Source organism: Colletotrichum abscissum, assembly GCF_030869225.1.
Source record: "Colletotrichum abscissum strain IMI 504890 chromosome Unknown Scaffold_28.1, whole genome shotgun sequence".
Lineage (NCBI taxonomy): Eukaryota > Fungi > Ascomycota > Sordariomycetes > Glomerellales > Glomerellaceae > Colletotrichum > Colletotrichum abscissum.
In genome coordinates, this window is record NW_026850187.1 from 663,433 (window position 1) to 681,059 (window position 17,627).

The 17,627-nt window shown below is 53.2% G+C and overlaps 5 protein-coding genes across 5 annotated transcripts; 2 read left to right on the forward strand and 3 right to left on the reverse strand.

Annotated features, from left to right (window-relative positions):
* Positions 1 to 289: 289 nt before the first annotated feature.
* On the reverse strand, positions 290 to 577 carry CABS01_10891 (uncharacterized protein; the record flags this gene model as incomplete). The annotated part of the gene is made up of 1 exon (XM_060544246.1): positions 290 to 577. The coding sequence occupies one exon, from the start codon at positions 575 to 577 to the stop codon at positions 290 to 292; it is 288 nt and encodes a 95-aa protein (XP_060398970.1).
* A 153-nt stretch (positions 578 to 730) lies between these two features.
* Positions 731 to 1,103, reverse strand: CABS01_10892 (uncharacterized protein; the record flags this gene model as incomplete). The annotated part of the gene is made up of 2 exons (XM_060544247.1): positions 731 to 908; positions 1,057 to 1,103. The coding sequence occupies 2 exons, from the start codon at positions 1,101 to 1,103 to the stop codon at positions 731 to 733; spliced, it is 225 nt and encodes a 74-aa protein (XP_060398971.1).
* Positions 1,104 to 4,146: 3,043 nt separating this feature from the next.
* Positions 4,147 to 4,470, forward strand: CABS01_10893 (uncharacterized protein; the record flags this gene model as incomplete). Its single annotated transcript, XM_060544248.1, has 1 exon — positions 4,147 to 4,470. A coding segment is annotated over one exon (324 nt), but the record flags the coding sequence as incomplete, so codon positions are not given.
* Positions 4,471 to 8,971: 4,501 nt separating this feature from the next.
* Positions 8,972 to 10,562, reverse strand: CABS01_10894 (endonuclease/Exonuclease/phosphatase; the record flags this gene model as incomplete). Its single annotated transcript, XM_060544249.1, has 2 exons — positions 8,972 to 10,072; positions 10,344 to 10,562. The coding sequence occupies 2 exons, from the start codon at positions 10,560 to 10,562 to the stop codon at positions 8,972 to 8,974; spliced, it is 1,320 nt and encodes a 439-aa protein (XP_060398973.1).
* A 4,963-nt stretch (positions 10,563 to 15,525) lies between these two features.
* CABS01_10895 (uncharacterized protein) lies at positions 15,526 to 15,786 on the forward strand (the record flags this gene model as incomplete). The annotated part of the gene is made up of 1 exon (XM_060544250.1): positions 15,526 to 15,786. One exon carries the CDS (start codon positions 15,526 to 15,528, stop codon positions 15,784 to 15,786), a length of 261 nt encoding a protein of 86 aa, XP_060398974.1.
* Positions 15,787 to 17,627: the final 1,841 nt, after the last annotated feature.

The window sequence follows — 17,627 nt, forward strand, 5'->3', positions numbered from 1 at the left end:
TTCACTGCTGTATCAGTGCTGAAGGCTGCCATTATTCCATCGTCCTGATTCCGATCATTTCGTCAGACTCACGGGCGCTTGTTTGGGACGCCAAAACCTGAACTGCAGCCCCGAACAGAGCTTGTGGCGTTGCCTCCTTCTCCTACTCGTTTCCCTTGCTGTTTGCTGCCTGCAGGGCAGGTTCCGCTTGCCAGGGAGAATACGACGAACGACACATCGACTCAGCTCAGGGCAAAGTTGGCAAGGAAGTTGACGTGTGTTGCGCAGCTTACGATGCAGACGAGACGAGTCAACCGACAGAGCTCCTCTCTGCCGGGGACAAGGACCGCAGTGCCCTCTTCTCTTCTCGAACATCTCGGTCTCGAGTCTCGTGAGTCGCGGTCTCGGCCCTTGTGCCCTGCACTTCGTCATCATGCCCTCCCCCAGCTTGCTGGGTCCAACGCTTCCAGTCTCCAGTCTGTTTGCGGGCTAGCTCAAGGCAGTGGATGCTCATGGTCTCGGGAGCAACATCGTTGGTGATAGTATGCCCTTGTGAAAAGCTTTCGACCACAAGTGCTGGGCTAATAATTTCTGCCATGTCTGGTTGACGGGTGATCTGATGAGCGGCTCCCACATGAGGCTCGATCGTGCTCGCTTGCATTGGACTCCCTTGTCATGCCTTTCCGTCTCGCCTCTTGCGTAGGGTCGTAGGCCCAGTAAACACTGCCAATAGCACCAGCCACTGTTTGTCCTATCTAGAGATGGGTCGCGTCACCGAGAGACGATTCGCCGGTCTACCGTATGCCCCCGAGTCGAGGCACATTTTGACTTGTGCCACACCACCGGTCTTGCGCTGGATCCCGGGCTTCGGCCGTCTGAAATCCGGCTTGTTGCCGAGCGTGGATGTCAACCTACCCATGGAACAGCCGCTATGAGTGTGGTTGATCAACGGTCGTTCAACGATTTTGTACAGACACCAGACATGTTCCGGCTATTTTGGACACTGCTCATCACCGGCCGGCGAGCAGACGAGAAGTACGGCAATCCATGTGATGTGCCCTGTAGGCCGCGACCTACCGGAACCTCGCATTCTCTTCTTTTTGTGAAGCCGGGGATTGTGCCATGATGCTCGTAAAGGGATGCGGAGCATTAAAAGAGTGTGGATGTGCTACAGCGTTCCCATCTATCCAGTCAATATTCGGGCCCGGGGGCCCTTTTTCGGCCGCGATGCTCCATTCAAATCGGGGAAAGCCCACTGAGTTAGAGGTTCTGTCTGTTCCGTCGCTCTTTGCAGCCAGCTGTCTTCAATGCTAATTATTAGTAATAACCGACTCGCCCAAAAGATAGCCAGCGGAGACACGACAGGTCGCGCCGGCATGCTATAGACGCCCGCTTGACATGGCAAGGTTGGTGGACTTTTGGTTGCTTGTCTTGCCCCAGCAACCGAACCGTAATAACTGGGCGCATATTTGTGCGAGTCAAATCATGCAAATATGTGAGGATTTCTTGTTGTTGGTGGCGCACGGCTACGGCCATATTTTGCTTTCTCCCGACTCTACATTGCTTCTCGTACATTGATTGATGTCTTCGTTGACACTTGGTCTTGGTCCCTCATCAGCCGTACCACAGGGCGAGCTTGCGTAAAGCTAAGAGCGCAGGGCAGCTCTAGCTGCGATTTGTGTCTCTCGGGGTATCATTGTCAGCTTGTTCTGGCGACCACTTCTTCGTTGCGCTGCCGGCTTCGAGACTGTATGCTTCCGTGGCTGTAAGCTTCCCTCGGCTGGTAAATCTTCTTCGCTGTCTAGAACTGGACAATGCCGGAATTGTGTGTACATTTTCCGTTGCGACCAAAGGATGCCAGTCTAAATTGCTTCCGCCCGAACGGCTATTGTTTGAAGCGCGTTCTCAACCGCAAAGAGAATTTGATGATCATGGATCAACAATCAAACGCAGATGCTGCTGAGTCGCTGGCGTGGGCTGCCCACAAGCCGCCAGCCATAGATGTGGCCTCATCTAAGACTGTTTCTCGGCTCTAGTGCAAGTGGCTCATTCCGGCTATGAGGCTGTCCTGTGCTCATCAGGACAGAGGAGCCAGAGACAGTCCTGGCCAGATGTCTTTGAGTATCATACCACCTGGACCATGCTGAGCCGCCGGGCAAATTTGGCTTGCGGAAGCCGGTGAAGCGAGTGCGTGCTCTTCGCTCAGGGAAGGACGTGAAATCATCGTAGAGGCCTTACAGGAAAATAAGCCTCTCCGCCGGTATCGGGTACCGATCAGGATCAAATGGCGGGGGGTTTCTGCAGAGGCATAGGTATGCGGCTGATAATGGTGGAAGTATGTACCCGGCAGCATGCACGGCGCAATGCGAGGTCGGTGATATGTGTGATGAGCGACATGAACAGAAGCGGGATATGCGTCTATCTGCAATTTTTGCCAGGGCATGGTGTTCCCGTGTTGTTTCTTTGGCGCCTTTGCAGAAGAAGGACTGGCTGGTAATGTTCGGCTGTGATGTTACATGCGCCAGGGTGCAAGTCTGGTTCAGGGCGACGCTTCACGGCCCAATCTTCCATTCGACGCCGGGCAATGGTACGGCAAATTTGTATGTCTGCCACAATGCCACTCTCGCGGTGGCAAAGATTGGCTTGACGGATTGCTTATTCAGGTGTTGATGTCGTATTCGAAGTGGTGGCCGAAGCCTTCTTTGCTTATTCTATGATATGTCACTTCATCCCGAGCCGCCCACCGTTGCGCGCCTCATCTCCGACATGCTGCACGATGCGGCGCGTGGTCGGGCATAAATCCTGCGGTCTTTCCAATAGCGGGAGGCAATCGTCAGGCGAGCATCGGATTCGATTCTCTCGAAGAGGTGGAAGAAAGCAAATGAAGAGTCAATGGCCGCAAATGGCTGTGGCTGTGGGATTTTTCGTGGTAATGAGTTTACGAGATGTGAGACTTTGAGGCGAAGGAGGAAGAATCAAAGGTTGACGATTTGGTGTTGTTGGTGGTTACGTGCCTCACGGACGTTCTTCTGGAAATCAAAAGAAAAAGCCTAAGGCAATTGCGCCCGGCATGGACGTGTTCCTGCCTTATTCCAAACCGGCAGGTAATTAGGTAGTGGATGATATTCGCACCTTCCTCGAAGCCCCTGCATGCCTGGTACTGTTTTTTTTTCGAAGTGCATACCTTCCGCTCTGCCCTGACGTGTGCTTACGTAGTACAGCCGCTGAAATGCAGTTGTTCAGCGGGAGTGCCGCTGTAGCAGGCGCTGGGCAAACTATTGATTATGTAATTCATGCTTTTCAAGTCTTCCACACCTTTGGCAAAATGCACCCGATTCTATCCTTCACGAACTTGAAGTCCAACCTCTGTACAACTCTGGCTGACCTACGACGAACGACTACATCCATATCTATATGGTGAACGCAGCAATATCTCGTATTATGCCCAGAGGTGGAATTATCGCCCTCAGGGGTTCTTCTTCGCCAAGATCGGATACCCCGTCGTCACTCGTTAGTCTTCACCGGCTTCTTGTAGGCTGCGGCTTAGCAACCCTCACTTCCAACCCCATCCCGCCCGTCACATATCCCCAATTCAATTTTCAAGCTGTGGAGTACAGCTTGTCACCAACAAGCTAATGCCGCGATTCTTCGCCCCGTATTTCACCCGACGTCACCGGGTGCCTGAACTGGCGGAGCGGCTACCATCCGAAGCCCTGGTCGTCTGAAGTTGCAACGGACAAGAGGCGAGACCCGGCTGCCGCACAAGGGGAAAGAGAATGAATCCAGGACCTCATACTCCAGAGCCCAGACAGGGTATCTCGTCAATCTTGCTGGCCGACCCGTTGGACAACGGTTTACGGAGTATCATCCAGTTGGTTCCAGCTTCCAGCCTTTGACCCCTTCTCCCCGTTGCCCATCACTGTCATCCGGATCCCTGTCCTTGGCCTCCTCTTGGCCCTGTAAGCTTGGGTCATTGCTTGACCATTTTCAGACACCAGACGCAAGCCAGGCACGCAGTAGGACACACTAGAAGTCGGGAGCTTCGAGCACCTTTCCCGGCCGAGTCCTTCACCAAGGCAAGCGAGGCTGCCAGCAACCTCCGGCATCGACTTCCTAGCGTGCTCATTGTAGTCCGGTGATACCGCTACTGCACCTTTTTCCGTATAGCACCTGCAGCTCCAAACCCTTTACAGATCACAACTTCGTACTTGTACAGCCTGGGCGGCGGCCGGATGTGCCAATGCTGCTCCTCAATTCAGTTCTCGTCACCTCGCTGCGGGTCTCGCTGCCGGGGTATACACCTTTTGGGAAGATAGCAAACTCGAACTGAACATGGCCCCTGTCTGCAAGCCTCGCTATAGGCACGTGCGGTCCACCCACCAAGACGGAAGGCATCGTGCAGAGATGCCGGTGCTAGGCCTTGATCCCGCCCCGGCTTGGAGCACTGCATCGAACTCTCGCGAACTCTCCCCCGTCGACGCTAGACGCTAGACAAGCTATTGCCAACCTTGGTGCCACCTCTTGCTTGATCGACTGATCCCGTATCAACAGGTCTTCTCAGTAGGCGAATGCAAGCATCTCAACGCCTCGGTCGATTTAGACGTATAGAGGGTTTATGACAGCATAGAGAAATAGGACCCAGGCTCTTCGCGGTAAGATAATCTTGACCACGAGGTGAAGAGCCCATGGACGGATGTCTTTGACCGGAATTCACCGGGCATCTTCAAGGGTCCCTCATTTCCAAAGGTGCAGCGGTGACCAGGGAGCTTCAACCATCTTGACCGGCGCGCCGGATCTTCCAACTGTAACCGGGTACGGTTACAAAGATATCATGCCCTCATTTGCTCATCCTTGACCGGCAGCAAATTTCTGCCCTTGGCCGACCTGAATGACCCGCAACTTGACCCGCCCACTTACAACCGAAGAAATCTCATCAGTGTTGGCCTGTTGAGTTGTAAACACCAGCTTTCTTGAAGAGCCACGTCAAATAACGGGTTTCCAGGCTCTTTGCAGAATTATCACTCAAGACTCTGTGGCTTAAAGCAAGAGTTTATCTTTGCACGTTGAGTAGGGTCTAATTATCTCTAGCTTCTCCATACATGAGAACGCGTGGCATGTCCATTCTTCCAAGAGCGTGAGGTGAGCATGAAGTGCTTGTGCTGATGGTATGGAAATGGGTACTTGAATGACATTGACTGAAGTAGTAGATTCATCACACTCCAACAAACGAGCTTCCTTTCTTTCATTTCTATCCAGACCGATAGTAATACCGACGACCCACGCCTTTTGACTGCTTCTCGTCAAACTACCCACCATGGTCAGGCTAACGCAAGGGGAGGAGGATTCCGACTCGCAGTCTGCAGCACCTATGCACATCCAGGGGTTCCCAGGCCTGGGCTTGGGCCAGATCAAACTCTCAGAGCCCAGGCCCCCTGGTCAGTGCAGCACTCAACCTGCTTGTTTTCGATTGGTTTACAGCTGTGCCGCTCTTTGAAGAGTTCTGATGAGAGGTTGTTGTCTCATTACGCATTCTAAAGGCAATCTGGGGAATGAAGGAGTCTCAATAAACGGTCACGACTCATTGCTTTGCATTTTCAAGCATGTATCCGCTCCATGGGGCGCTGGGGAGTCCGCTACGCAAGTTCGCTTCGTGAGGCATCGAGCAGGTTCGACTCATCGTTGGCCGCGAGCTTTCCAATTTTCGCCAGTGTCCGAAGGCTAGAGTGGTTGCATAAGGTCGATTGTTTGAGTTCGCCTTCAAGCAGTCTCATCACATGAGAATCTAGTTGGAAGTGATGCAGTGCGCTCGAGCTGCCACTCTCTAACGAGACTTCCTCTTGATGGACCCATATGGCTCAACAACCTCGCCTCGTGTTGATCAGCAAGTGTTCGGCGGCGTTTTAGGTCTAGCAAACATCACGTCAGACCATGTCGATCGGCCTCGGTCAACTCGGGCAACTTTGGTGGCCAGAGTGCGGTATGCAGATTACAAGTCCTTCGTCTATGAGTAGATCGGTAGCAAGCTCCGTTCCTGCAAGAAGCTCACCTACTCATCCCAGGAGCCCGGAGGAGGTTCCTGTAACGGCTAAGGTGTACTCAATTATCACTTGCATTTACGACGACAATCCAACAGGAAGCAAACATTTCGCCCAGAATGGAATATGCTCCACATCATGATCACCACCAACAAGCCCATAGTACTCCGTAGTACTGGGTGTAGCCAGCGAAATCCGAGCCTCTCCAGTAGCATCCGGGACCCTCGGCTTTCCTAACTACACCGGTTCCTGGCTCCTGGGTCCGATTTTGCCTCGCCATGGAGTTTGGACTGCTTAAATGCATGCTAAACATGCAGCAAGGCACGGCGATGGGCATCCCGGCTTCCGGCCATGATTGCAGATGTTACAGCACCGACTTGGGGTTTCTGGGGTGTCATGAGTTGTCTTGGCTCGTCTAGGGATTGCCGCTCGTTGCGTCGCTCCCAGCTCGTTCGTCATTTGTATGTCATCTGCAAAATTGTACCATACTGAGCCTCGCAACTTCGACCTAGTATGCGTAGACACCTCGCAAATGTGTTGCCGGTCCCTACTATAGGGATCCCTTTTCGGCTCAAGCCACTTCCAAACCTACCACCATGTGTCTTCCAGGCGTGATATCAACGTTTGGCTGACATGGCGGAGGTTAGCCATAGGCTTGTACACTGCAGAAACTGCTGCACCTCTGGCGCTCGGGCGGGCTTTCGACGTGCTTCCCCGGAGCGGCTGGACCCTGAGTAGCGGACGTGGCGGACAAACTGATCCTTCGATCTCCACCCCGACCAGCCCGCCCATCCAATCTTTCACAATCATCTCGACGCCGTCTCATCTTAGTCGCACATCGCGTCATGTTCCGCGAGTTGGCTGAACTCTGTTCTTCGGAAACCATTGCGTCGCGAATCCAGGGCGCTGGCCAGACTTTTTCAAGATGTCAGATTCAATGTTACTCGGCGCGGGCGCCTCTCTTGTGCACTCGTCATCACCAACATATTGCAAGCTGCACTCCATTCAACAATGAGGGTCATGTTCATGTGTACGATAATCATTCGAATCTCTTCACTGGCACGCTCTCAATTCCGAATCGTGTTCGCATCCTGCCCTTAGATTGGGTGGCTGGTGCAATATTAGTCTTGATTCGCACAACAGGAGTTCGAGAATGTGCTATGACGTTTTGTCGCAACATTCAACAAGATCGTATCCTGACCCCTCGAGGCAAGATCCTGGAAACAACCCCCCAAAAGTCGCTTGCTCGTTCTTTCGCCGTATACGTCTCTCGCATCATTCTGATATAGATTGAGCATCCTACTATAATCTCACGCCACCAAGCAGTCGGGGAGTCAAAGCTCAAAGAGCTAAAAGACTTTCGTGCTGATCAGCGGCTGACGAATGTTTGTCGACTTGAGATGGCAGAGCTATCAGGAGCTATGGCACCTGGGGATCTCGGTCTAATCAAGGTAGCATCGAATGCTATCGGGACTCTCGAATCTGCAGTAGCAGCATCTCGGCCTCCATATTAAGACTGCGAAGGTACCGCGGGGAAGGTATCTCCGGCCTTGCCACAAGATGTAAGCTGTGCTTCAAGCCAGCCGCCACGAGATGAGTCGAGGCCTAACTTTGTGGCGGTTGATCGAGGTTGACCACGACATTTGTAAAGGCCGGCGGCCGAGAATCACTTGCCACGCCCAACAACTCTCACATCAACCATTGCAGCTCACCAGCTGTGAAGCTTGGTGGCAGCTACCACACGGGCCCTCAAAGGGTACTCCGTACGTTGGCTTGAGTTGGGGATGACGCCGTTCGATTCAGCCTTTTGCCCCCATGGACGCCTCCAACAATAAGTACGGTCTTCAATCAGCCACTCTTAGTCAATCGAGTTCTTTCGTCAAAAGCCACTGCTCCCTCAAGCTTAGTTCAAACCCGTTCAAGCACCTGTTACAGGTTCATGCCAAGACGCGGCCGTCGCATGGAAATGAGACATCTTCTAAGCCGGCAAGCCGGAGCAACGGACGTGCGAGCCTCTATGGCGTGGTGGCCAGAGCGTGTTCGTCTGCTTAGCCCCGAAGGCCGACGCAGGTCCCTGAAGATCATCTTTTTCCGTCTCGATCCGGGGATGGGTGAGAAGAGTCACTTCGTCTGCCTATTGGCTGGTGAAAGGTCATATCGAATGGTCTATCCTCACCCGGCCGTTTTTCTTCGTGAGATTAACGAACTATTACCTTATCAAAAGAGAGATCGAGACGACCTGGGATCTTCCGCTAGTGTGCCTGCAGAGAGACCGGTAGATGATTATATCTGCCAAGTGCATGTCTCATAATTCATTGCCGCCATCATTCGAAGAAGTTAGCTAACTATTTCCGCCGCTCCAACGGTGAACGAGAAACCGCTCAACCGCTGGAGGAAACGCGACAAGGAATAAGTGATCGACAAAGAACAAAGATCCAATTTCAAAGTTCCTAAGTCAAGCCTGGCTAGGGCCAGCCGTTCATGCCGTTCTAGAAAAGGGGCGTATGAGCCTTTTCGTTGCCATAGGTTTTTCGGACGCTATGCCGCGTACAGTCGTCAGGCAGCAAGCTCCCGCCGATCGGGATAGCTTTTCGTCGTCGGAGCAGACCCTGATTCATGAATCGCGTGGTTGCTAGGGTCCATGGACTGATTGCCAGGCTTTCCTCGGCCGAAATCGCACCGCACTGAGCAGTTGGGGACCTTTTGCTAGAGATTGCCTCAAAAAAGTCCACCCCCGGTGCTGATCACGAGTATCCGTTGCAACGGAAATTCAGGAACCCGGGACGAATCGAGACAAGACAGAATAAGATCGACAAGAAGAAAGAATCATTATACACAAAATTCGATATATCAGAGACAACCCGGCGGGATTTAAAGTTTATTATGGTCGGTATCTGATTGCCGAGCTCCGCATTAAATAATTAAAGAATGCAAAAGGTCCATGATTTTACATTCTCTTACTGAGGCGCATAAACAAATGCCAACCTGTCAATCTCATCCCCGTCCCGTCCCAAGTATCCGACAATCTGCCATCCCGAAGGCGCCGTGTGCGTCGCGCAATCCGACGTCGTCGTACCAGCCGCGACCGTTCGGCCCGTGCTGGTAGTCGCCTGGATGTAAAAGTTGCGCGTCTCGTTGCTCTTCTTGCCCCAGCAGAGCTTAGCAGCGGTCCAGTACTCAGTCGCAGCAAGCGTCAGCGTCGCGGCCGTGCCACCGGTACCGCCGTGTGTGAAGACGGTGCCGTCGGCGAGCGTGACGGCGACGGAGTCGAGGCGGTCCGCGCCGCGGAAGGTCAGGACCGAGGCCTTGGGCTTGGACTTGCTGGCGAGCGCGGGCAGGTCGGAGAACCAGTCGCCGTGGGGACCGCCGGAGAAGTCGGATTGGCGTAGGGTGGAGGAGAGGGACCAGGTGAAGTTTGCGGTGATGGGGTTGTGGTCGGTGAGGATGCTGCCGTTGGACTGGAGGAACTTGCTGCTCTCGTAGTTGAAGTAGGTGGCCTCGAGGTTGACGACGGCGTTGCCACGGTAAAAGGCCTTGTCGACCGTCTCGCAGTAATTTGTGGTGCTGGGGTTGGCGCAGAGGGTCTCGACGGTGGGCACGACGCCGGCGCGCTCGAGCTGGAGCCAGACGTCGCGCATGCCGTTCTGCGAGGCGAAGACGCCGATCTGGTCCGACGTGCGGGTGTAGCGGGAGTTTGTGTCGCCGAAGACGAGGACGGCGTTGCCGACGGACCAGGTGTCGATGTAGTCGGCGACCTGGTGGAGGTTGCTGTTACGGGCCGTGAGGTCGCCCGCCTCGGTGCCGGCGTCGGTGTGGAGGTTGTAGACGTCCACGTAGACGCCCTCGGCGACGCGGAGGCGCATGAAGGTGAAGCCCTTGGGCGTCAGGCAGTCGGATCCGGAGGCATTGGAGCAGGTTGACCACTTCACGCGCTCGAATTCGATCCAGTCATAGTTGGCGAGGGTGTTGAGGCCGGAGCCGAGGGGCACGCCGCCGGAGGTTGCGGTGCGGTAAGGGTGCGTGTCCGTCTCATAGATGTAGGCGTGGTAGTTGAAGTCCTGTTTTCGGTATGTTAGTTATAGTACTGTTTTGCTATTTTCTGCCATTTCTTGGAGGTTCATGGCTAATGATAGCAGTAGAGTTCAAGCTTGAAACAGTGACAGATGGGAAATGCTGGGATCGCGAGTCGTGGATGTCCTTGCATTGACGCAGGGACGGAGCAACATGTGGCTCATGCGCTTTCCCCAGGACCCCAGCCCACGCGGTCAGTAGCAAGAAATAGCTTTTCAGCTGTCGGGAATAGATTGCTGCTCTTGTGCAAAGACTCACCTCTTGAACGTTGATGATGTCGTAGTTGTACTTGGCGAAGTACGATCCGATGGTTCGCGAGTTGGTCGTCTTGTCGCCGGGCACCTCGTTGTTCTGGAGGATCTCGGGCAGGCCAGCGACGTTCATGGCGAGGATGGTGAGGTCGCCGCTCGTCTGGGCCAGAGCGCCGGAGGAAAGGGCGCCTCCGGCGAGGAGCATCTTGAGGCTGGTGGGCTTCATGATAGCGACTGGATCTTCTGCTCGTTTCGCAACGTGGGATGTTTGATCGGACGGAGGGAAGGGAAGAAAGATCGACGGGCGAGCGAGAGGGACAGAGCGGCGCTGGCTGGAGACGAAATCCCAACTACATGCGAGAGAAACGGCGAGCAGTGGTGATATTTAAAGGAACCTTTTTCCCATCAACTCAAACGTAATTAACTATGAACTCCCCTCTTGGCAACATGAGGCGAACCAGACATAAACACCCTGGTTAACCTTCACACGATGTGGCATGTGCTAAAGAACCAGGGCTACAAGCAAGATTACAACAGCTTTACAGTTGAATTTGGGGAAGGTGACAAGCAATAGGCACAACGTGATCTACATTTGACTCGTGATGGGTGGAACATCTTTACGGTGGTTGATGCTCATCTCCCTCGAACCCCTCACTGCCGCGGCACTGGTGCCCAAATCGGTCGTTCTACCCCGTCCTTATCGACGTATCGACATGACGATGTAACCTCTCCCACCGGTCAATGCTGCACATGTCCGGGCCGTTAGATGCGGAGCGGTCCTAAAGGTCGGACAAAGGGGGAGCAGCACCGGACGAAAAGATGGAATACGGTATCCGTATAATATCGACACGAAATATATACACACGTGCGGTGAAGTAGCATCGCTACACTCAATAATGATACTCCATTGGCATGACACGTTTTTATCAATTTATTGAAATTAGGCATGGCAGACATGCTGACCGTGCATATCATAGAGAGAGGGGGGAGTTATACTCTGAGGTAAACATATTGTCCACAAGTATAATTAGACGGTCAGCTGTTTAGATGACACTGATTACCTTGATGGAGCTACAAAACGCACTTGGATAGAATTAGATACCGACTGCTGTGCAGGGGCTGGCTTCTTCAAGGTTCACATAGTGGTTTTCCTCAATCCTGTGCTGCCCGGCAGGCTCAAAAGTTGCACGTGGATCCACGTGGAGGGTCTTGGCTATGAGATTCGTCGACGAGGGGTTCTCCTTGTCGAGACTATTCCTTCAAACGACCTGGCCCCCCACGAGGGGCAGATATTCTCGCGACGTTTTATCGTCCCTCGGCGAACCAGCCTGAATCCTGGGGTTCCTCAACAACACGTTTCTTTTTCTCTTCGGTCAATAACTTCCGTCGGCCGAGTCTGCCGAGAAGGAGTCGCGAGTATCCGCAAACTGTAGGAAAACAAGGGCAACTCGGCTCAAGCGTTCGGTGCCGAGTTAGGAATGGGTCGAACACGTTCAGTTGATCTCATTTTTTGAGATGGAATGACGTGTCTATGCGGAGGCGCAGATTGCACCATCCGAGTTTTACCGGGCGAACCATCATCATGCCGTTCCTGCGGCGATGCAGCAGAAGAAGACGAAGTCATCTCGCTCTCGGTAGGCATCCGTTGGCAAGATTCGGAACGACCTTGCGACGGCTCGGCTTGCGAAAGAGAAAATGCGACTTGGCGGAGGTGCGGTGGTGGGAACCGGCCACTCGGTGCCTTTGGGTCATTTCTGGGTCAGACGAAGCAGAGGATGGCCCGTCCGTCGTCGGTCCTCCCCGCCGGCGACTTTGTTTCGGCGCTGCCATGGTATGGCCGGGTTTCGCAACGGCCGTTGGGCCCCCAACCCTCGAACCCGGTGTCGTTTTGCGAGGCAGCGCGCCGAGGTCCGAAGGAGAAGAAGACGTGCGGAGCCTTGAACTTTTTGCCCTTCGCAACCGGTAAGTTCCATGGACCCGAGCAGCTGGGTCGGCGCTGAGTTTCACTCTCACTCTCTACTTGGGTCCAGCTAGGCTGATGCGGTACCAAACTATGACTCTAAACCAATTTGTGGCTTTTCCACGTACCCATAGATCTGGGCCCGTTTGCTGCTGTGGCCGGCATCGTGGTAATGAAAGCCGCCGTTATCGAATGTTGCATAACCCCGAGCTTTCCAATTTTAGAATAGAATGCAGTTTAGAGTATTGTCCCATGGTGGTTGGGAACGTTGGAATTCCAGTTTGAGAGCGTGGTAAAAAAGCCACAGTGGGGAGATGAACCCATCGTTGCCATGCTAACTTTGGTCGCCAAAACCGAGAGCCTCGAGAGAGGCGTGAGAAAGAGCGCCCCGAGAAAAGCATGACGCCCTTTGTTCCTGGATGGGTGTTTGGGGCTAAGAAAGTTTGGTGCCACACGGCGTGGCGCCACGGATGGGTTCCTGACATGATTTCTTGGCTGCTAGCTAGCCTCATTTCCATGGTTCATGACGAGTGAGCGTAATCGCGAGCGCGACCGCGTTGACGAGACTACGGCTGGTTGTCCACTAGTTGTTTTGACAGACTTTGGTAGAAGTGGTTTCGTCACGATACAAGACCATCATCATGACTCAACGGAGCTGATTTTCAATGGTCAACATCCTCTATATGCAACCGTTCAGACGTCACTCTATTCACGTAGCATCGCCTCCATGAGCAGAGGGGGGCAAACTTCTCCCTGTGAAGCCTGCAAGGAAAACCACTATTTCCAAGGCAGGAGACAGATAAGACAGCTGAATCTGAGCCTTGGTGCGGATAAGGGAGGGTGAGAGAGGGCAGGACTCTGACTCGGTGCTTGTTTGGGAATGTCTGCGCACGGCCCTAGCGGTGATCAGGGACCGCCAGGCGAGCTTTGGTCGGGAGGACTGAGCTCCGGGTCTCAGGATGGTCTTGAGCAACTCTTCATGCGGAGGGGTGATGTGATGCGATGGGGGGCAGTGGCAGGCAAGTTGGGAACAGACAAGACGCGGGTTCCGTGGGCCTTCCTGGCAATGGGGGTTTCCTGCATGGTGAGATTTCGCATATTGGCCACAGTATGTGATTATGCTTTGCGATGGGTGCGGTTGTGGATGCGGAAACGGGAGGTCATAGTGACTGGTGTTATTGACACTTTTCGGGGTCGACGTGAGACTATCTTAGCCCTACAAGGCACCACAAGCCGACGGTCTCGTTCGATAGACGGATGGATCAGGTGGTATGTCCGGCAATCCTTTTGGAGGGCTCTCATGGATGGGCCGAATTTGAAATCTTTCTCTCGATTCCGGGGGCATTGATCTGAATGAGCATCACGGCCGTTGATCTTGGTGATCGATCATCACTAGGTCATTCACGATCGCTTGGGGTAAGTCCAAAGGCCTGTTTCGAGGTCCAGCAAGTTGCGGCAGAGGAATGAGATTTGAGGCCTTTCAGCTGGCATCGTGATGGTATTTGCCGAGAATTCCCAGTGCCGTCCGTTTACCAAACCAGTCGTAAGCCAGATTGGCGAGTCTCATGCATGCCTCTGCGATCATATGATGATATTTGCATGCAATATTCCTGACCAAACGGAGAGGGTCCAGACCGTAACATTTAGTTACCATCCGGCCATTTCTTCGGTGGGGCCCCGTCTTTGACAGCGGCATGCCAGCAAGGGAATCTTGCCCTTCTGTCGATGGACTACAAAGTCTCTCCTCGAATCGCCTGGAGTGGTACAGTGTCAAACGGTACCGTTCGAGGGTGTGGGGTCTGAGTTGGTGAAACGGGCCGGACGCTATTCGTACACTACACTCCATCTTCATCACCTTTTCAGGTGATATTAAGCATGATACGGTTACGGTCGGTCAGTTTGTTTTAGACGGGTTCTTTTTCACCCCTGTTCTGGACCCCGATGAGCGCTGAAATGGAGGGGGGATAGAGGTAGGCCTGTCCATGTTGAGGTTGCTTGCGTGATATGCGTGAAATCAGCGAAAACTTCGGCACACTCGGACGGGTCATGATAACGGGTTCCTTGGAAAGCTTGGGTTGGCGATCTCTACTGTGTAGTCTGCGCTCATTCTTACCCCTCTGCCCTGCCATGAAGGCGGGCCAGAAGATCTGTCCGGTTACCGGTTGTCAATAAGCCCTGAAAGCTTTGATGTGGAGCCTTGCGCCCGTTTTAACGTATCCTTATAGAATTCGTCATCGCGATGCTTGGCGATTGTGGAATTGGAGCCGGGTCCAAGAGCAAGGGAATCGAGAATCCGGAATGAAGGACTATGAAAAAGCTGGGAACATGGGAACAGGTAGGGTGTTGCGTGGGCGTGATAGAGTTGCATATGCAGTGGTAGGGAGAGCGATGCAGATATCGAGGTGCTTGTGGGCAGGGGGTATCGCTGACAATTGTCTCGGGGCTCTCCCTGTAGGCAGCGATGAGGACAAGCTGTTGAGATCGCTCGACGAGATCAAAGCTCCTTCACACCAACGCCGGCTGGAGAAACTTGCGAGGACAGGACCATCCCCGCTGAATCCACGTTTTCTTCTTCTTTTTGTCCGATGCGTGGGCTTCTGGGAAGACGTTCATGCGAAACTGGGCACATCACATCTCAGGCTGGGATGACCACAGTGCGTTTCTGCTATCTTGCCTCTAGTCCAGAGCGAAGTAGAACAGGATGCGTGGTTACACTCCGGAACACGCCGGTAGTAAACGGCGATTGCTGCGGTACCTATTGTTTCGCGAGCGTCTAGAAAACGTGGAGAAAAGGAAAGTGATGGATCCAAAAGGTGAGCTAAATTACATGATATCAACCGGACCAAGAAGAGACAATGGGTCTGTGTGCATCTGAACTCTCGGGAAAAGTCAAGCAAAAAGTTGAGTTGACTTTTTGAATTTCCCCTCTTCGAGAACGTTGCTGATTTGAGATGCCACAAAGCGGACGCTCCGAAAGTCAGCCTTCCGCCCACCGGAGGCTCTTGGTTGTACTCGGAATGGACTCGGTGTGCCGGAACGGATGTGGCGCTGGGGTCCGGAGCAGGCTCCGGCTTCTCCCACTCGCCGGCTGCACCGCCGCCCATCTTCCCGATCGTCCAAGACAAAAATGACAACGCCACAACCCAGTCGATATACGTAATCGAGATGAAATACAAACAAACGCATTGGAAATGTGACGTGAAGGTCATGTTCATGTTCATCATATCTGATGGAGCGTCATTTCTTCTTCCTTGCGTTTGGGCCTCCCCTGGTTGCCAGCGTCCGATATCACATTCATCCCACCAGACGCGTTTCACGAACCCACGCAGCACACAGTAGACATCTTTGCTCTTCTCCTCCGCCTCTGACAGACTTGCTCCATCTGCACCGTGTCCGTGCGCTCAAGGATCACAAGTTCAACTTGACTTGTAGCATTTCCCGACGACGAAGACGACCCTCGGCTTGCACCCTGCTTGCCCCTCTCTTCTGACCTACCCGGACTCAAGATATGAATGCGGACTGAGGATCACAGCGTCATTCCATCACATCGCAGACGGGCCTTTCAATAATCGTTAGTCTCATATTGACCAGGTGTCAAACCGTAAGCGAAGGGCACCTTGGAGTAAGAAAAGCAACGAGCTTCCCCTCTTTCCCGCCTAGTTCCCTTGCGTTCGCTTGACCATGCGGGGCGGCGGCCAGCACCTGGCATCATCACAAGCAGCTGAAGTGGACGCGCGGGGGTTCCATTTCTGCAAACCCATCCAAGCTCCAGCTGTCAATGCGGCCGATGAGGGCGCGGCGCGCGGTTTTGGTCCATCAAGAAGCAGAAGCGGTGGAGGGATGGATAGCCTGCCGTTTTTCTTGCATCCTTCCCGCACTGACCCTCACTCCAAAATAGGCCAGGACTCAGAATAACACCCTTGTCCCTGATGGAGCCCTGTCTAGGCCCTGGTCAATAATCTCGTCGTATTAAGAGCTGGCATCGTGGCTGTCAGGGTTCGTGATGCGTACCTTCAGACAGCGGCTGGGGGTGTAAATAGATGGAACTTCAAGGAACCTGGGAGGTGGATGAGCAAGAGATAGTCTGGAACGAGGGAATTCGATTAAAAGAAGGTGAGAAACGTGCTTCGGCGTCGAGACCGGATTGACGCGGTTAGAGAGTATTGATTGCTGCAGGCCAGGACACACGAACCCCCCACTGTGACGCCCACCGGGCCACCGTTGAAAATTGAGATCATCCAGGAACATTCCCTCAAACTCTTGATTACATGGGTGGAATTTTGCTTGTATTGACCGATACGTCCTAGTCGGCATATCAGGGTCTCATCAGCTACCGCTGCACACGATCACGAATTGCCGTAACATCATCACTCGTGATTGTGCGATGCTGGACTGCTCTAGAATGAAGTAATAATTGCTCTCATGCCATAGTGAGTGCTGTTGACATCCTGCATATGGACTTAATCTCTGCCCTTGAGTAGACGTACAGGTATGCGATGCAACGTTCGGCGAAGCGATCGGGACGTGGGCGACAATGGTATTGCTGCATAATGGCTTAGGAAGACTTATCACTGTAACAGAGGCAAGATAGTATTGCTGTAGCTTTACTTTTCGGCATCGCCCGGTCTAAGAGCCAAGCCTCTACATAAACCTAAAGGCGAATTTTCTCGCTATTTGCCGAACATCAGACGGAGCAAGAAAAAGGCCTGGCCTTTCTGACCGTCGCTTGTCTGCCGATGACACATTGGTAGGGAGACCACATGGCAACTTGATCATCCGAAGACGAAGGAGGCTCCTCTCCGTTGAGGAGAGAAATCTCCACCCCGCGCCGGGCTGCTGAAGCGAGGGGACTGCTCAGCAGGCTCGCGTTTCAGACCGCGCCGCTGACAATCAGTTCGGCGACTTGTCCACTCTTGGACTTCTCAAAAGGGTTTCTGTTTATGCGACTACAGAGTTTGTGAGACGGTGAATATGTTCAAGTGATTGTCCGTTGCCGTGTGCGACAGAAGCAAACTGATGGGCGTTTGGAACAGGTTGACGTTTTGTTACGGTCGTCATACGCGTTTGGGAGGGTATATCACCGGTCTTCTAAACCTTATAAACGTATGATGAATCTCTTGAAATAGTATCGGTGATTGGGATCATGCATGACACCATGATGTAATAGCGACTTACAGACATTATTAACAGTGGAAAGTCCTCGGTACAGTGAGGACCCATTAGTTTCAATACACCTCCCAGTGCGTCAGCGTAAACCCACTAACTTCATTATACCAATATAAGTAATATCTCTGCTATTTAGGTGATAATTATAACTAAGAAAATTCTTAA